The sequence below is a fragment of the Hylaeus volcanicus genome, chromosome 6 (assembly GCF_026283585.1).
Source record: "Hylaeus volcanicus isolate JK05 chromosome 6, UHH_iyHylVolc1.0_haploid, whole genome shotgun sequence".
In the NCBI taxonomy this organism is placed as follows: Eukaryota; Metazoa; Arthropoda; class Insecta; order Hymenoptera; family Colletidae; genus Hylaeus; species Hylaeus volcanicus.
Genome location: NC_071981.1, coordinates 14,440,271 through 14,458,413, shown reverse-complemented (window position 1 = coordinate 14,458,413; position 18,143 = coordinate 14,440,271). Strand labels below are relative to the sequence as shown.

The following is an 18,143-nucleotide window of genomic DNA, read 5'->3' as shown; positions in this document are numbered from 1 at the left end:
AGAAAGTAACTATAATTATTATTAAACAATATTAAGAATTTTCTTACTCAAGGAAGATTCAAACGAAATCTTTTAGAAGATAATGTCTAGGAGGAAACGAGATTCAACAAAAAGTGTCGTTTTTAACTTAACTTCAATTATAACAAATCGCTCCACGTTGCTGTTATCCGTTTATCTATTATTTTAATCAAAATTTTGCCCAGTTCTGATGGATTAAAAGTACGATGGTGAAGGGTTGTTTGGCGCGATAACGATGCTGGCACCGCCAAGTGGCGAAAGCAGAAGATTACATGTACGTCGAGCGATGTCAGGGTTGTTGCCGCCGTCGGTTAACACGCATAAGTTCACACCCATTCTCGCTAATAGTTTCCGTTATCATTGTTAATCGTGGCAAACAAAAGGAACATTCAAGAAAAACTTTTAATAGAATACCAGTTGTTCATTTATTCATTGACAATTAATCGATTCAGTGACACCATAAAAAATTTCAAATAGGGGTCCGGGGGGGGGGGAGGGGGTGCAAAACAACATTTTTCATGTTTGCATTCACGGATAAAAATAATTAAGCTTTTACTAATTAACATTCTTTAAAATTTGTTATCATTGGTAAATAGTAAAGAACACATTTTCAATTTTTGAATGACTAAGGGGAGGGATAGGTGGATACTTGCAGCTTACTAATTGCATTTGTGCAATAAATACATGGGCAATAAAATTGTTACAGTTAAATTGTACCCTATCGTTGGAAATAAATGTGACTGGTTTAACATAAACGGTAAAACGACAGAAAATTAGACAGAAGAAGCTTACAACACCGAATGTAATACTAAAAAATTGACGATTGACAAATTCGTAATAATAATCCGCGTTTGTAATACCAAAATAGATAATCTATAATTTTGGTTATTTGTGTAATAACATCTTTTGAATTTAATAGTTTTGAAAGTATACTTTCTCGTCAAACTTTACGTACCTCACTTGGTATATTTTTATATGTTTTTCCAATAAGACCAAAGATTGATAGCATAAAAGTTTAAATTAGACATTACACCAGGGCGCTGGTACCTCTAGCGCCAGCTCTGTGGGGGATGATCAACCACTAGCATGGTCCTATTCCCTGCATTTCTCGAAACGGGACCGTTTCCTTTGTTTACTCGGGAGAAAACATTCCAATCGAGTCGTTTCAATCGCCCATTTTGTTAATTACATTCATTTATTAAAAGTTCGATCTTTTTACTTCTTTGTCGTTTTACCCTGTGTTACAACTATCCTTCATAACTTTATTAGCTTCGCATTTACTACCATTATCTTTATTACGATTCAATTTTCTTCTTTTCAAATTTTTGTTCATATTTACATATGTTGTACAGCCTGTATACGTATGTATTATAACGGATATCGACGCGTTTAGCGGATAAATAAATAATAATCATTTTAAATAATCACACTTATTTCTAACGTAATATGAATAAAATTGAAATATTTGATTCCATAATTCAAAATTTTATGTACGTTCAATAAGTAAGGGAAAAACAATTTATTATTATTTTTGTAAAGTACTCGACTACATTCAACTACAAAAAAAAACCCAGATAAATGTATCACTATTTTGTCCTCTTATTATTGTAACCTCCTGAGGGATATTGACATATATGTGTACGTTGTCCTTTATATAAAATCTAGAGACGCGGTAGCGTGTCGGTTACCATTACTTACGATCGCAGTACTTTTTAGAATTAAAAAATATACTGTATTGAAGCGCGACAGCATATTTATACATATGTTAAAATCGATTTACAGACAAGAATTGCTTTGGTTTGTGCGTATTCAATTAAAGCAAAGAGAAATTCATTAAAAATTCGTCCCTCCAGAGGTTATCTGTTCAATCGAGCAAACGTCGCGAGTACATCGTTGCGCATTGGTTTTATTCGTCTTTTTATTATGTAAAGAAAAATGCTCATCTGTAGTGTATCGAAAACTCGAAGATGGAGGGGTTGGTCGGCGCGAGAGCAACTCTGGCGCCGCCTAGCGTCCGCCGCTGTCGCCGCTTGGCGGTGAGGGCTGAAGATCACCATACGTCGAGCGATGTCAGGGCTGCTGCCGCCGTCGGTTAACACGCACAGGTTCACACCCATCCTCGCCGATAGTTTTCACAATCATCGACATCGCGGCAAACAGAAAGGACGTTCCTCGACAAACGTAACTTTGTGGTGTCATTGAATCGGGACGCGATCGGGACACCGTAACCTCGTTTTCAGTGCGGGAGAAAAGAATTGGTGATCGAGTCGGTGTGAGAAAAAAAGTGCTTCGTTATCGGGGCATAGAGAGGCAGGGTGGTTGTGTTCGGTGGATGCTCGCCGAGATCCTGTCGGGGAATCGAATCCAAAAGGATGCAGCGCGCACCTAGCTTATTCTACGGAGATAAAACGACCATCCGCGAAGGCGTATCGGATGAAACGTTATAGTCAACCGTCATAAGCGAAATTGCATCCCGTTGTACACATTTTAATTACCCGTAATACCCAACTACACCTTAATCTGGGAATGGTCTTTCTTGTTCCCTGCTACATGTAGCGGACTAAACCGTGAACGATTGTAGAGGTTACGTTTACGCGTGAATCGTTCCGAGTGGGTATTAGTTTTCGATTCTGCATGTAATCGTGAGTGTCCTTCGAGCAGGGAGGGAAAGAAGATAATCCGGACAGGAGCGTCGAGGGACAGAGGAATTGCATAAGAATCCCTCGACGTCGTGACAGTGTTCCCTTCGGTGTGAAAACGGTATACATCGTAAAGGATGTGCGCGTGATAAAAAAAAAAAGAAAAGAAAAGAAGAGGCAATCGAGAGAGCTCGAGTCTAAGGGAGTCGTGGGGGGCTATCATGAGGATAGTCGGGGCCGATCCCGTCTCGTCGAATCGGGGCATCCTCGAGATTTCCGAATGCTACTCGCGACGAGCTGTGCGCTCGAGGATGCAAGGGACCAGGATGATCGAAACGAGCGTGGAGTGGAGTTCCGTGAAAGCTCTGATCAATAAGGGACATCGGGAGTTCTGAGCTCGGTGGATCGTTCGCGGAAGTGGACATCGTCGCGAGGATGTAGGGGGGCCCATGCACTCGGGGCCCCGGCGAGGGTTTCCTTTTGGACTTCTCGGCGCCAAGACTTTTGGGAAGTTGTTTAGAAAATCTTGGGATAATCGTCGAGATATATGTTCCTTCGGTTCTCGTGACAAAAGTGACCGGGAATGCCCGCAGTTAACGGGAAAGGGAACGAGCAGAACAGGAAGCAACGTTTACGTGTTCCGTAGCAAAACACTCTGTAAGAGATACTCGTCATTTTTATCGTTTTCATCCGTTACTCTCTTGAGGGATATTGGCATATATGTGTAGATTTGCTTTTATAGTAAAATTACTATTGCTTAATAATTATAATACCTTTCAGAATTAAAACCTATACCACATTCAAACGAGACAGCATATTTGTATGTTAAAATCGATTTGTAGACAAAAATTGCTTTGATTTTTGTGTATTCAATTAGAGTTGAAAAAGAAAAACATTAAAAATTCGTCCCTCAAGAGGTTAACCCATTGACTGCTGAACCCATGTACAGTTTCACACCCTCTCGGTTGAATTTTGTTAATTGATCAATTTTGAAAGTCAACACAGAGATGTGCATTGTTTCCTTTATTAAAATGAAATGATTGATTTAATTGAATTAATAATTAAATCGAATGGCCATTATTGCTCAAGGGAGAAAGTCTGCCTAAGATGGTACGAAAAAAGGTGCATATTCATGAATTTTTTGGGGACGAACGAAAAATTTGTTGGTAATGAGTTTTAGGGTACTCGAAACAATGTTTATTAGCGAATGTGTCGCAGTTTTTGTATTTACAAATATCTTAAATTAACAAAGTCGTAGCGTTTTGTTTTTTTTACATTTTCCGCGGTGACCACTACTTTCTGAGCTGGTTTCTTAAAAGAACTGCTATTAATGCATTATGCTTTTTGAACTTTCGATTATTCTCAGACGTAATTGTTAATTTTAATCTGTTTTAACTGAAAAAAAAAGTATTGCTTTGCCCTGAGGGAGTCGTTGAACAAGATACTTGGTCCCCGAAACGATGAACAGAGGAGTGACTTTATTAATATTTGCAATGATGAGGCTGCAGATTTCACGTATTTATGATGTATACATATTTGAAAGACACATTCAAAAAGCAATTGGATAAATATTTCATAACGTAATATGATAATATTGCATTTCGTATGTATAACCGCATATATTATGTATTATGATTTTCATCAATTTCTTTTTGGCTTTGAATTATTTAACAAATTTCCATACGTTCAATAATGATTATATTAAATTTACTAATTTCGTACTACTGAAGGCGGACCTCACGACATACACCATTGAATAATAAATAACGTTACTTGTTCCGAGGGCGTAATCTTCTTCGTCTCCTTCTATTTCAATTCTTAAGTTTTTTAATTTTTTATGTTTTTAACAAATGTTTAATGAACACGTTTCTCTTTAACGATATAACTGCCATACGTTCTAAAACAATGGAATCAACGTTTATTGATTCTTTGAAACAAAAGATTTCATAAAACGTGCCTTGACCTCTTGTAAGTATATAGACGTGTAGCATCAAATCCCTTATCGTTTACATGTGGAGAGGCCGATGACTTGCGCGTATAACGGCCCCCTCGTTAGGAGGACATTCCTAGATTCCCCAACCTGCAAATTCTATAAATTTGGAAATGGCCCTTGCAAAAGTAGTTATGCGATACTACAATACACCATTATTGTATGATTGCATAAAAGTAACGTTTACATTAGAGAACATTCCCTGTTTGAATATTCGCACATGCGAGTCGTCCGCAGTCAATGGATTAATCGATGTTCACGAGTGGCACGCATGCCTTGGTAATAGAGATGGGCAAAATTTTATTGGAATCATAGAGAATGAACAAAGCCACCCTATAACGATTTATTCGCCAAGTTTATGCTTTTGAACGATTCAATCTTCATTTGTTCACCGTGGAATGTTTAACCTATGTATATTACATCCGTCTATGTATATTATAAACAGTAATTGCGATTTCTCTTTAAATGTAAATTAATTACGGTTGTTTACGGTTCATTTTTTGTTTTAATTGGGTTCCTGTAATTAATAATATTCACCTTTAATCGTTATTTGAAATTTGTGTCCAGATAAATGTTCTTTGCTCATCTCTACGTGCTAATCGTTCGGTGAAATTTGAATTTCGCGCGGCGACTGGTGGTGGACCGTCGTTTCCCTTCAATTGCGATTAACCGAACGGAAACTGTACGTCGTTCGAAATTTGGCAACTGACGGAAAGAACGGAAGAAAGAAACGTGTTTACGTTTATAGGAAACGTAGGTATTGTCGGTGAAAAGTAGGTCGCGAAAGGTCGATAGTGGCATCGAACGGGAAGCGAAGATGCGAGAGGAAACGGAAGGAATGTCACGCGGTAACGACGTTAATATCGACGAATCGTTTTTTCGTCGATGATGGGGCTGTGATCGCCCAAGGCAAACGTCGAATCTCCACCACAGATCGAGTAGACCAGCGTCTACCCGTCGAGGCCAGCGAAAATGGTCGATTTAGGAGGATACATTATCATACTGATCAACCATAATGACAAGATCAAACTGTACGGTAAGTATCGATTGCGCCCAGGATCCATACGTAGAGTCGAAAAATGATTAGCACTGACAGAAATTTGATAATGACGCGTGTAATAAAAAGACGATATAGGAGTTTCAACTCCGACTTGACACTTTAATTGCTTTTGTGGCTAAAGTTACGTAACTTTTACGGTAAAATCACGAATGTCTATATAAAGTAGCCAGAATTACGATATTGATAATAGTCTACTATAAAATTAATTTTTCACATAAAAAGCATACATTTTCACTACACAGAGCGAATCAACCTGTATATTTATTTACTGTATTAAAGCAGAAACTCTACTATGTTATTCCCTATATGCCAGTGTTATCGGTCGAGTATTTAAAGTTTGCTGCTATGGCAATTTTATGAACACTTTTACGACCATTTTTTGTTTACCTCGATACAATTGCAAAATTGACAACTGTTATGACGCCGAATAAGAATCGAACCGGTTCAAGCCAACGGCATCGATTGCGTCGTTAAAGAAACAACACGCACTTCGTTTGCCATCGCGGGAGCGAGAAACTGTTTTCATTTTAATTAGCAGAGGTCTGTGCCATTTAATGAGCTCCAGCGAAGCCGGTTGTCAAGCACGTAGGCGTTTACGAACGTCTTTGTTCTAAAATTTCTTTTTTCGGATTCTTTTTATGAAAGCTCGGCATTGCGAATAATTGTTGATATTATTCGAAAATTAGCGCTGGAGCTTCTCGTCGAATCTTTCTGTATACTAATATTCGAACACTTTGGTGACTCGGATATAGATTACGATTATTTACCATTGCTTAGAAATACAAAAATAAATCAATTGCAAGGCTTGATAACAAAATGCTTGAAAGGGAATAACAATTCAATAATTCTTTTATGTCAAAGAATAAATTTAAGTTCAAATAAAAATGATTCAAATACATATCTTATCATTAAGTATGTACTTATGTGCTACATATACATATTATACGGTAACACTGGTATAAACAATTATTATTATGCATTTATATTTATGCATTTATAACAAATGTAAATATACAAAGATATAAATTTACATAAATATCCACAGTCTAATTATAACATACTTTCTTGCAAATTCCTCCTTATTATAATTATAATTCGTATCGATGAATTTTAATTATAATTTCAGTAAATAAAATTATTGTCAAATATTCGAAATTTATTGGCAGCATTTGAATATCCGTAAATTAATATTAAATATAAAATTAAAATTATTAGAACAGCCTTATTTCAAATCAAAACAAATAATTGGATCGCTCGGTCTGTCGTGTGTCATCCGTATCTACTGTCCAATCTAGCACGCTCGTTTTCTACCGATTCTGGAATTGACAAGCTTCGTTTCCATCGAACGTTCAAGTTTTTCTTTTGCATTTCGCGTATGCATTGCACGATATGAATAGCAAATTCTACACCTCGGAGAGTTTTTTTTCCAAAATAATGTTTTCCGATCACTCTGAAAGTCTTGTCTTGCTAACTCTGGAATCATTTAAAAATATGTCACAGGTTCGCCGGCCGACAACGCGGACACGTTGGAGGTGGCGGATGAAATTTTAGAAGTTAATGGTAGCACCTTGGAAAATGCCAGCCAGTCAGAAGTCATCCAATACATATACCAGGTACTTGATGTTTCATTCTCGTGAAAATTGAAATTTATATTTCGACTACTTAGTGGTTCTGAACCATTTTGTACCCGTGACACAATTCTTCATCGTGACAAGCACTAGCAACAGTTTATGAATCTACAGAAAATGAAAATTCTGTGACAAGCAAGTATACGATTTGTTTTTTGTTTTTTATTTCCCAGTGCATCGAGTCCAGAACAATATGTCTGCGAATACGGCGGAGAAGCGGAAACAAGAAGGGTGAGTGATTTATAAAATTTTCACATTTATACCACATATGGTCAAAATTTTTATCTAATAGAAAACCATTTATCTGTTACTCGTTAAATAAAAATTAGAATTTAACTTATTGAATATTTCGCAATGGACAATTAAAAATTTAACTTTTTAATGGATTAAAGGCCATGAATAAATTGCTGTGCTTTTATTTTATTGGTTGTCTATTATTCGAATAAAAATTTCGCCCACTAATAATTGAAATATATTTATAAATCGTCTGAAATAATTTTTGGCGAGTAGTGCCACGCAAGCGAGGAAAAATTGCCGAAGAAAATGGACCGTTAAAGAGGATAAACGTGTTACATTGAAAGATTAGATACTCGGAGGGGTATCGATTTTCCATAGAACAGTCGATGACGACTCCTTCGACGATTCCGTTTAATCTCTTCAGGTGACTGACGATGTGAATTTGATCTGTGTCACAGCCACACGAATTTCTCTAAAAGAAACGCATCTTTCTTATATTTATTCAGACATCCTTCTTCGTTATTATTCTCAACATTTCTTATCGTAAATAAGTAGCTATTTAACACTAGAATCGAGCATAGTTAATATTTAAAACACTCGTGCGTTTAACTAAATAAACACAAAAAGCAATTTTAAATACACGAGTCAGTCGACTTGGTATATTTAGCGTTGAAAATAGTTTTCGCTCAACCTACCGGCATTATCGGTAAAGGGTAGTTACCGATTAGAGATGACCAAACTTTTGATCGAAATAAACATTTTAGATATCGAATAAAAGATGAAAAATTTATATCCTTTAATCGTCGAATAAATTTACTTGTAATGAATATTTGTATCTATTAGTCGACGAATAAAGACAGATGAAGCTACCTTTATCCGCTAAATAAATTTACTTCGAATAAAGGTAAAGTGTCTTTATTTCATTTTTTATTCAAATAAATTTTCTATCTAGATAATGACGATCTCTGGTAACGGTTATGAAATTTCTAGTTCTAGTATTGAACGATTTGTTCGATGGTAACCGCGGGCCCATCGCCGTTCGAAACATACGGGCAAATCGTCGGCCGATTTCGTGTTTCCTCGTACGATTCCGGGCGTTCGCCAGGTAAACGTTCAGGTCGCCGCTCGTCTGTAATCGTGATGATAGAGGGGGGCCCAGTAGTTGGACGGGGAAGGGGAGACGGTCAGTATAGAGAACTCGGCGAGAGGGCCCTCCAGCACGCACAGGAATCGAGTGAATCTAACCTTCGATTGTATCCGCTGTCACGTTCGGTCCTCGCTAGTACGGAACCGTCCATACGTGCCAGCGATTCCGCGGCATTCCGCGCGCTCTCTTACCTCTTTCAACCTAACTTCTTGCGCGAGTGTATGGGTTTGTTTCGCGAATCAACGATAGCCAGTACAGGATTCGCCGTGGTCGTAGCTTGATGCACCCGCGGTTTACGTTCGCCGCGTAACCAGGAAGGAAGCATCGAAATTCGCGCGAGTGCGTTCAGTGTTGTGTGCGTTTCGTTGTCGCGGGATTCGTGGGTTTTTTTTGTGTTCATCGTGTCGTGATCTGTGTCGTGTGTCCTCCGGTTAGTCGCGTTACCGGTCGAGGTAAACGGGACGATGAGCCAGATGGCAGCTGAGTGCGCGAACGAAGCTGCCAGGATCCCGAGGATGCGCGTTCACCAAGGTCCGGAATCATTCCACGATTTCTGACCATCGTTACCGTTAATCGTTGATTGCGCTTGCTGGGATACCCGTCGATATAGAAGGTGATTGCACTTTCTATTTCATTCCAACTCGAAACTGACGTATATGATTTTTTCACTTATTCAGGGACGAATTGTTTCGCTCGAAAGGATCGAAAATTCGAACCGATATTGCCCGCGTGATATCTATCGAATTTGCAATGATATTCGTCGGGTTACTTCATCGAGAAATTTCGTTATGCATATTTATTCAGAATTTTAGGTGTCATTTCTATAGTACGATTCTAGAACCCTTCGTCCTCTGCCGTATCACTTTCCATGGACATTAGTTTAGGGCAATTGGTCTTCTTATCGCAGTATGAATAAAACTTATAATTGCTTGGAAACATTGAGGTATTTATTGTACAGTAAATGCATGACTCATGAGTTTGTGGAATACAGAACAAATATCGCCTGTAGAGTTATGTAAAGTATTATCTTACATTAAAGAATATACCTATGTGCATTAGAAGGGCAGTTGTGTCATATTCAGAGAAGGTTGTAGAATATTCATTACTATGAATATTTATCTCTGAACGTTTGAGTTATATTCATGACTCGAGGTAGAGACAGTCAACGTGTTAATACATATATCTATTATGTATTGCGTTAAAATGGATACATTAACATCTGAATAGAACCGTGTAGAATGGAGAATAGTCATAAATTTATTGTATACTAAATATAGCACTTTTTCTTATTAGAAATTTGTTTTATTCGTATGATGAGATTTATTCGTATGATGAGATTTACGTACTGTGACTATGAAGTCAGACCAACATTCGTACAAATATTACTACAATATCTACAGTCAACAATTTTCCTTCGGATCAACAATGGCTCTTTGATTACCACTGTCGAAACTTCCGATGTTCAACGGTTAACCATTTGCGTCTGTATCGAGTGAAAAATGGAAGAAGATTTAAAACACGATAACAAGATACTTGTGACTGGCATTTAAGTTTTCACAGCAAGTTTTAAAAGTCGTGTTTTCGTGTTACGTGAAAACGGACCTTTAAGGCAATGCTTCGGCAGTCGTGCGCAATCACGTTCGGTTGTTCGCTTTGTATACGGGCCCTATCTCTGCGACCTGGAGGAATGGGTTTTCGTAGTCATTCGTTTGAAGACGCTGCTTGGCTCGCACGACCGAGCAATGTGTCATCATTTTACGCGACACGTTAATAGCCACGCTTCGTATGCGAAAACAGAGATGAGGAATCCGCCATGGTTGCAGTTTCTGGGTTAGAGAGGCGATCGGTGTCGGATGCGACTATGGTTTCGTTGCTCTTTTCGTGCGTAACCTCAAATACGTTGAAAAACGGAAGGTATCGTCTCTATTAGTCAATCGTCTATATAATTGTTACATTTATTTTTATATGTGTTGGTTTGGGAATGTCGAGAGTTTTTTAGATAAATTATATATGAGTTGCACGATTGTTGCTATTTCCAAAATAATTCGGAACAAAAATTAACACCAGGGAAAGTTCGCCATCTAGTGACCCGAATAGAAATTGAGTATGGTGTAGAACTTTCTCAACAAAATCTCCATATTAAATTTCAATGCTAATAACGAAACTTTGTATTCGTTCAGATGGTATGTCTAATTAGGAAAACAACTCGAATAATATTTCCGTTAATTCGTAGATTTAGAATGCTTGGAATTGGTTGAATATTGTACAGACGCGACATCGAACTGGATCTGCATTCACTAGTCAGGCTTTTTCTTCATTACGCTATCTCTTTCTCTTTCGCTCTTCCATATTTTCGAGACCGTAATAAAACCAAGTAGATCACGAGCGCGATGGTTAGAATGGATTTGTTCGAGGTATTGAAGTTACGTGAAATCGACACTCGATTCTTTCTCTCTTTGTTATCGACGATCGTTGAGCGTATCCTAGATCAGAATTTTGACACGGTTGCCATTAAATTGTTGTTTACGATAGTTCGTTTATTATCCGTTTATAGGATACAGTGCTTGTTACGCGCGGTGTTACGCATTATTTATAACTTCAGCTTTCGATAGTGATACACTGTGTCGTTATAGTTTTATATCAGGGACGGGAAAAATTATCGTATAAATCACCAAGAGAATTTCCTTGAAAAATATTATTTATCTAATTTGTGTATACTTTTACTGATCTAATTAGTCGTGTTAGATAGATATACACTCGCTAGAGAATGTACACTTAAAAGTACATCGAATCTGATAGTTCCTGCATCAGTGTTACGAATCTGTTTTATTTTCGCATTCTATATACAGGGTGTCCCAAAAATGTTGGAGGCCCTTGAAAGGGGTGGTTCGGGAGGTGATTTGAAACAACTTTTTCCTTTGCAAAAATGTCGGATGAGGCTTCGTTAAGTAGATATTAATAAAAAAAAACCCGACCAATCAGAGCGCGCGGATACCGTTGGAGCGGCCGCGGTAGCGAAGGCTACGCGCTGAGCGGCCGCGCCAATATCCTTCGATGCACGTCGAGTCACTTGTTCGCGTACGAGAGCGGCTACCTAGCGCGTAGCCATCGCTATCCAGGCCGCTCCAACGGCATACGCGCGCTCTGATTGGTCAGTGTTTTCCGTTAATATCTCCTCAACGAAGCCTCGGACAACAATTTCGCTAAGGAAAAAGTTGTTTCAAATCACCCCCTGAACCACCATTTTCAAGGACCTCCAACATTTTTGGAACACTCTGTATATACATATTGATTAAAACAAAGTGTACAATTCCAATGGCCATTCATCGTATTTACTTTATCTCGTATCGCGTGACAGTTGTCCATTAAGCATTTCGAACGCGAAATGTAAATAAAAAATTTCACCGAATCTTATCCGACACACTCATCAAGCTCACGCATAATGCGTTCATAATTGCAACTGGCGGCGGAGATTACCGAGCAATTACGTTTACGACAGACGAACCGGTGACTGGGTTTTCGATGGACTCGATAATCAACCGACTCTTTTCGAAGCGAATAACCTTTAATGGTCCAACGACTACGCAAAGGGCGAAAAAATGCATCCATTAACGGAAGCGGGTGAGAGGGGAGGGGAAGTAGGGTAAAAGCGCGTCGAATTAACGCTTAATCGCAAGTTGGGAATTTGGTTCGGTGCTCGCAATTGATAACGAAATCACTGCTTCAAGCTCCATGGCGAGCTTAACGCGCTCATTTTATGCCTGAACAGTGCGAGCGATCAATGATCTCATTTTCATTAGTATTTTATTTTTGAAATTTGTCAATTCCCGAATTTCGTTTCTTTCGAAAGGAATACAAAAAGTCGTATTTTGACTTCGAAAAGGAGGAGGTTACCCAATTCGACATGTATTAGGTTGTCCCGAAAGTTTCTTTCGCGAGTTGCACTCAATTCTTTTATGTGTATAAAATCGTGTTTATATAAATAGACAATCTAATTTCATAGATATTCGTATTGTAACAGTAATGGAGCAAAATGAATCGTGCACAATTCGGTAATGTAACATAAAACATAAAATATTGCGCATGTATTGCTTATTAATAAAGCGAAAGAAACTTTTGGGATAACCTAATATATATATTTTTTTTTATCTAATGTAAGTAATAATAGATGGACCCAGACAAAAATATCTGACGTATGAACGTTTTAATGATATAGTTGTTACTTATTTTCATTTCAGTTAAAATATGCCCATTAATTTCGTACAATTAGTGAACAGAAATATCAATTGTCGATCGTTTGACAAATTAGATTTTTTCCAACTCTGCTTTTAGCTCTACTTCTCTACTTGCGAATCATGCTCTGGCAACCTGCTTAACGTGAATGCGTGCAAATGTATTGGCTTATCGCTCGAACGACGCGAGTGTTTTGCCGACGGGGAGCAACAGTCGGTCGGTGCACGACGCGTATCGACGTGCGTGCACGTTTCGACTTTGTTTTCAAATCGCTGGTTTTCCTCGACATTTCTAGGAATCTCGCATCTTTCTCCCCCGGGACAACACCCCGCAGCCCTGCTCGCTTCATGACTGCTACACGAGAGATTGGTTATGAAAAACGCTCGACTGACTTCCACTATCCACTGTCCTCTGCAGATTGTTTTTTCTTCTTCATACAGCAGTGGTTCTTACATCTCAGCACAGTTTGGTAAAAGATTCTAAGGCCGAACGCACACTGACGCAACCGATTTGAAATTAGTGTTGCAAACCGTTTGCGCTCTTTGTTTTACCCACTCCGCTATCTTTGTTTTACCTAGATCCACGGTCGCATGCAACTATTTAGTTCGAGTGGTTTGAAACTGATCAGTTGTGCCTGTGTGCGATCGGCCTAAATCTTTATTATCTCGTTGCATAGTTCAGTTTCCTGATAGATGAAAGCTTTGCGTTGAATACAAATTGTCAATGAAATTCAGTCTGTGTGAAAGTGATAATTGGTCGTATCCCTGATTCCGGATTTTAGAAATTTAAAATAAAAATATGTTAACGGTGTTTTCTCTTTTTTGTTGCCAACATATCAGAGAAACTAGTTTCGCTTAAAATTCTCGCAAATGAAAATAGAATTCTTATCACGTTCACGAATAAAAAGTATTCGGTCTTCCTCAGCAAAAATTTACGGAATTTCGCACTTTTTCATTGCGTCGGAAGACTTCCGTTGCCGAGAAAGTTCGGTCGATGCACTTCTTCTTTTAATGTTCTTCCACTCGGCAAACCATTCCGAAAAATGACTCCTCATGCGCAACTGTATAGAATAATCCTCTGTGAAATGTTTTTCAAAGCTTTTGCATAACATTTTCCAGTATCATTTTATATCATCAGAAAGTCGAAGGACAATTTTAATTTACTTTATTAACCATCAGTTGGTTAGACAATTATTTTTTCGATTAAAAAGTGTACTAATTTAGCGTGATGCCGGTTATATTTCATATTACGATCACTAATCTTTTATTATTTAATCAAAGAGTTGACGAAATTCAAAGAGTAATATTCGAATAATTATATTCGGATACACAAACGTACGAAGTTTATTCGTAGCACTCAAATACCCATAAAATAATCGAAAATCATTCAAACAATTTCAGCCGTAATATGTACATTTTACTTCGCGTACTGCCGATCGAGAATCGATGGCTGGAAGGATCGTTTCCTTCTTATCGATGATGTGTAGTCAATGAAGCGGTATCGAGGCGGAAGGAAATCGTTCGAGAATGGTTAATCGTGTCGCGATAGCGAATTTTAGGGTATCATTTTCCGTAGTTCAGGCTCGAGTGAGTATTCCGCGTGGAAAATAGGAAAGAGAGTTGCACGCACCGCGAGCACGGGACAATTACTGGATGCCGTTGCAAACGGTCTGAAGAGGAGGAAGTAGGAAAAAAGAGAATAGCCAACACATACAGGATGAATCAGTAATCATTGTCGTTCGAAGTACATTATTTATTGATTTTAGGAAAAAAACTGTTTTATATAAAATATATTGTACTCTATGGGTACCAGTTTCACAGATTCATTATAATGGAGACAAGTTCGAGAACCTAGAAAGTTGGTAATTAAATATTTCTTCTCAAACTAAAGGTACAGATGATTGAATGTAAAAGCACAGAATTAATTTCTCCGCCTAATGTATTGTAATATAGAAAGCTCTTTTCTAAAGTTGTTGAATGTTTCCAAGTAGACCCGTAGTTAAAGTGTTTCTGGTCGGGTAAAGGAATTGATGATTCAGGTTGTGAAAAGAATAAATTGCAAACGCGTGGTGAAAAATCTTTGATACTAGTGGAGGAGGATGCACAGTGGTTGTTGGTAGCGCGATGTAAAGAGAAATAAAGACGAGCGTGTGTAGGTGTTTTCTACGTGGCGTGAAAACGAAGGGTGAAAGGGAGAAAAAAATAGCTCGTTGGGAAATATTTATACCTGGCGCGCCACGGCCGCCGTGCGTCGGCCGTTTGATTATCGGGTCACCCCGTAAGTGGATACGAATTTTCCACTCGTATTTTTAGAAGATGGGGCACCGGCAATTTCTTCAGCGAATTACGTTAGGCTTAACGGGAACCTAACTCGCGTGAACAACTATCGCGCTGTCGTAAACAGTGAAATTACATGGATGACCGCTCGCGGTTCAATTCTATCACTGCTCGTTCGCCGCTTGGCAAGACAGTACATAGTAGTTTCAATTTTTTCCCCTAAATTTTGTATTACAAACGGAGCACTTTCGTCGCACACAAAAATTATGTTCAGAAATACCAGAAATAAGGAATATACACAAAATGTTCTGGAAACTTCAACTATTTTACCTAGATAATAATTTTTCCTATCTCTGGTCAACGCGATGGAATGATTTGATCGAAATTTAGACGCGCACGTGTTCGACACCACTCAATCGGTTTCCAGGTTCTTTTTTTTTCGAGCGGATCGAGAGGTTCGGAGCGGATTCGTAGATGGTTTCGACGTGGATTGGCTGTCGGCTCTGCAATGGATGGATGTCAAGTTTCGTTGAAGCAAACGTCCGCGATCCCCTTTCGTCGCGAACGTCCTCTCGATTAAGGCTGTGAACTATTAGTATAGTTCAATACTTGAACACTTGACAAGTATTACGATACCACTATTCCAATACCGTTATTCGAATTTTTATGTCTAAATAATTCTTAAAATTGCAAAATTTAGAAATCTAGAGTATACATGTGTAGTGTTTGAAATACTAAAGATTTGAACATTTTGCTCTGTTTCCGTCTATTATATTAGGAATAGACAAATATTAAGCGTAGGAATTAATTCTCTTCTTTTATATTCAATCATTCATAACTTCAATTTAAATAGAAATATTTCATTGTAATACTTGGATGCTATTCGATACAGAAAATTTGAATAGAAGGTTTCCAGCACTACTCCTGAGTGCTTTCGTTTACGCATGCTTATATCAATTTAGACAACTCGTTTTCCGCTGTTAATGGTTCGATCTTATCGCAGCGTCAATCGAATTTACCCCGTCGCGAGTGGAAAGTGGTCGACGCTAATCGAATTTACTTTCACGCTGCGTGCGAGGAAGAGCGTCGCGTTCCACGCTGCTGCAGGGGAAACGAAACGATTTCAGGAATTTCACTCGGGGCAACCTGGCCCGAATAAAGCGTTTGATCTAGAATCATCTGGCCAACCTCGTGCTAAGTACCAGGAGCGTTCGTTTATGATGCTTTCAGCGATCGGGTCCTCAGAGTCCTCTGTGTCTTTATCTTAGAGTCAAACGTCTTTGACGCTCTAAAATTAGCTCTATTAACACATATACCGAGCTTTACAGTTTTCGCCAGAAATTAAAACAATTAACGTATGTACATTTATAAAAGAAAAATTTCATGGAAGAGAACCTCCAAGAACAGTCTCTTTTTTGAATGATAAAACAAAGCTCATACCGTGTAGGGTCGATTAGTGTTCAATTAATGATAATGTCATCGGTAGAAGGTTTGTGTACATACGAAAAAGGGATTATTTACTTTAAAGGTCGAAAAGTGCTTGAAACTTTAAGCGGCGGTGTACGTAATCGACGTGTTTATACTTTGCACCCTGAAGGCACTTGGGGAACTCATATAAGCTTCCAAACTTCCTCGAACCCCTTCTTTGAGGAGCCTCCCACTAATTTGCATATAACAAATCGGTGTCTCGAACGCCGTAGGGTAGGTTAAACGTAGAAGTTAAGTCGACGGATTCAGAATCCATCAGTACTGTCAAGGGATCTTCCAAGACCTACGGTATAAAAGAGATGTTTTTATTTGAAACCAACCATTTCGGATATTTTTAGAACTTATAGTTGGCGATAACGTGCAACATGTTCTATTTGTTTTGTAAACGTAGAAACTCAGCTGACTATATTTGCAAATTTTAAACACGCAAATTCTACCGATCAACTGACACCAGTAACATAACGATGATAAAATAGCACCAGGCGACGTTTACGTGGTTCCAGGCGGAATGATTACTGGTGCCAGTAAAGTAGCGTCAGGTGAAGTTGCACATTTTCCTGATGTAAGGGTTACTGGCGCCAGTAGTCGTTGCATGTGGAAATCCCGCTTAAAACTCTAGTAAACAATGACTCACTTCTACTAACCGGTTGTAGAACGTACGCGTGCGCGCAATCCAGCGAATGGTTATGGCCTATACAGTTAGAAAACTGGTTGTCATCTTGGTCGTGCGTGGAGATGTATAGAGTCAACTATGATCGAACCACAGATGAACATAGTTTTATTGGAATAATAAATGACGCATTAAAACTCCGGACAATGAATTTATTTGCAATATTCATTTGATCTAACAGTTATCCGAATAAACTGTTATTCCTTCAAAGTGAAACATATTATAGTTTGATTAAAAATATTTATTACATCTGATCTACATTCATATGTACCTAGAATTACTTTGCTTACAGTTAGTTTTCGCATAGGTACTTACCTTGCAGTAGCATATGGATATAATATATTAATACTTTAAAGATTTTTATATGACCTTCTTTTAGTCAGACTTGATGAAATTTAAAATTAAAATAAACATGAGAATCAATTATTTGAAATAATTTATTTCGGACCGGTACACCACAACATGACAGCGTGACGATGGATAAAGAAGATTCCATGGAACGTCAACCGTCACGGCACCGTTTTGCTCGACCCGAATTCGACGAATCATGAGTTCGACCGTGACTGGTCGTAATTTTACGCGAGATTTACTTTAGAGAGTCGTTGGCGTGGGAGAAAATTGTTAATTGTTTCGTTCGTTACACTGACGTTACCTACAGGAAACAGCATTTTAGAATTTCAGGTGGGCCAATTTCATATTTACAGATAAGATTTTCGATTTCAATGTTTGCATCAAACGAAGATACTATAATTAAAAT

General features: G+C 38.3%; 1 protein-coding gene across 2 annotated transcripts in view; it reads left to right on the top strand.

Annotated features, from left to right (window-relative positions):
• Positions 1-2,036: 2,036 nt before the first annotated feature.
• The window catches only part of LOC128878038 (uncharacterized), a 78,289-nt gene continuing 62,182 nt past the window's right edge, over positions 2,037-18,143 (top strand). For both annotated transcript variants that reach the window (XM_054125836.1, XM_054125832.1), the window contains exons 1-4: positions 2,037-3,314; positions 5,396-5,683; positions 7,208-7,320; positions 7,509-7,566. In XM_054125836.1, coding sequence (XP_053981811.1) covers positions 5,620-5,683; positions 7,208-7,320; positions 7,509-7,566 — 235 coding nt within the window. In that variant the 5' untranslated portion in view covers positions 2,037-3,314; positions 5,396-5,619. The remainder of the gene's footprint in view (positions 3,315-5,395; positions 5,684-7,207; positions 7,321-7,508; positions 7,567-18,143) is intronic.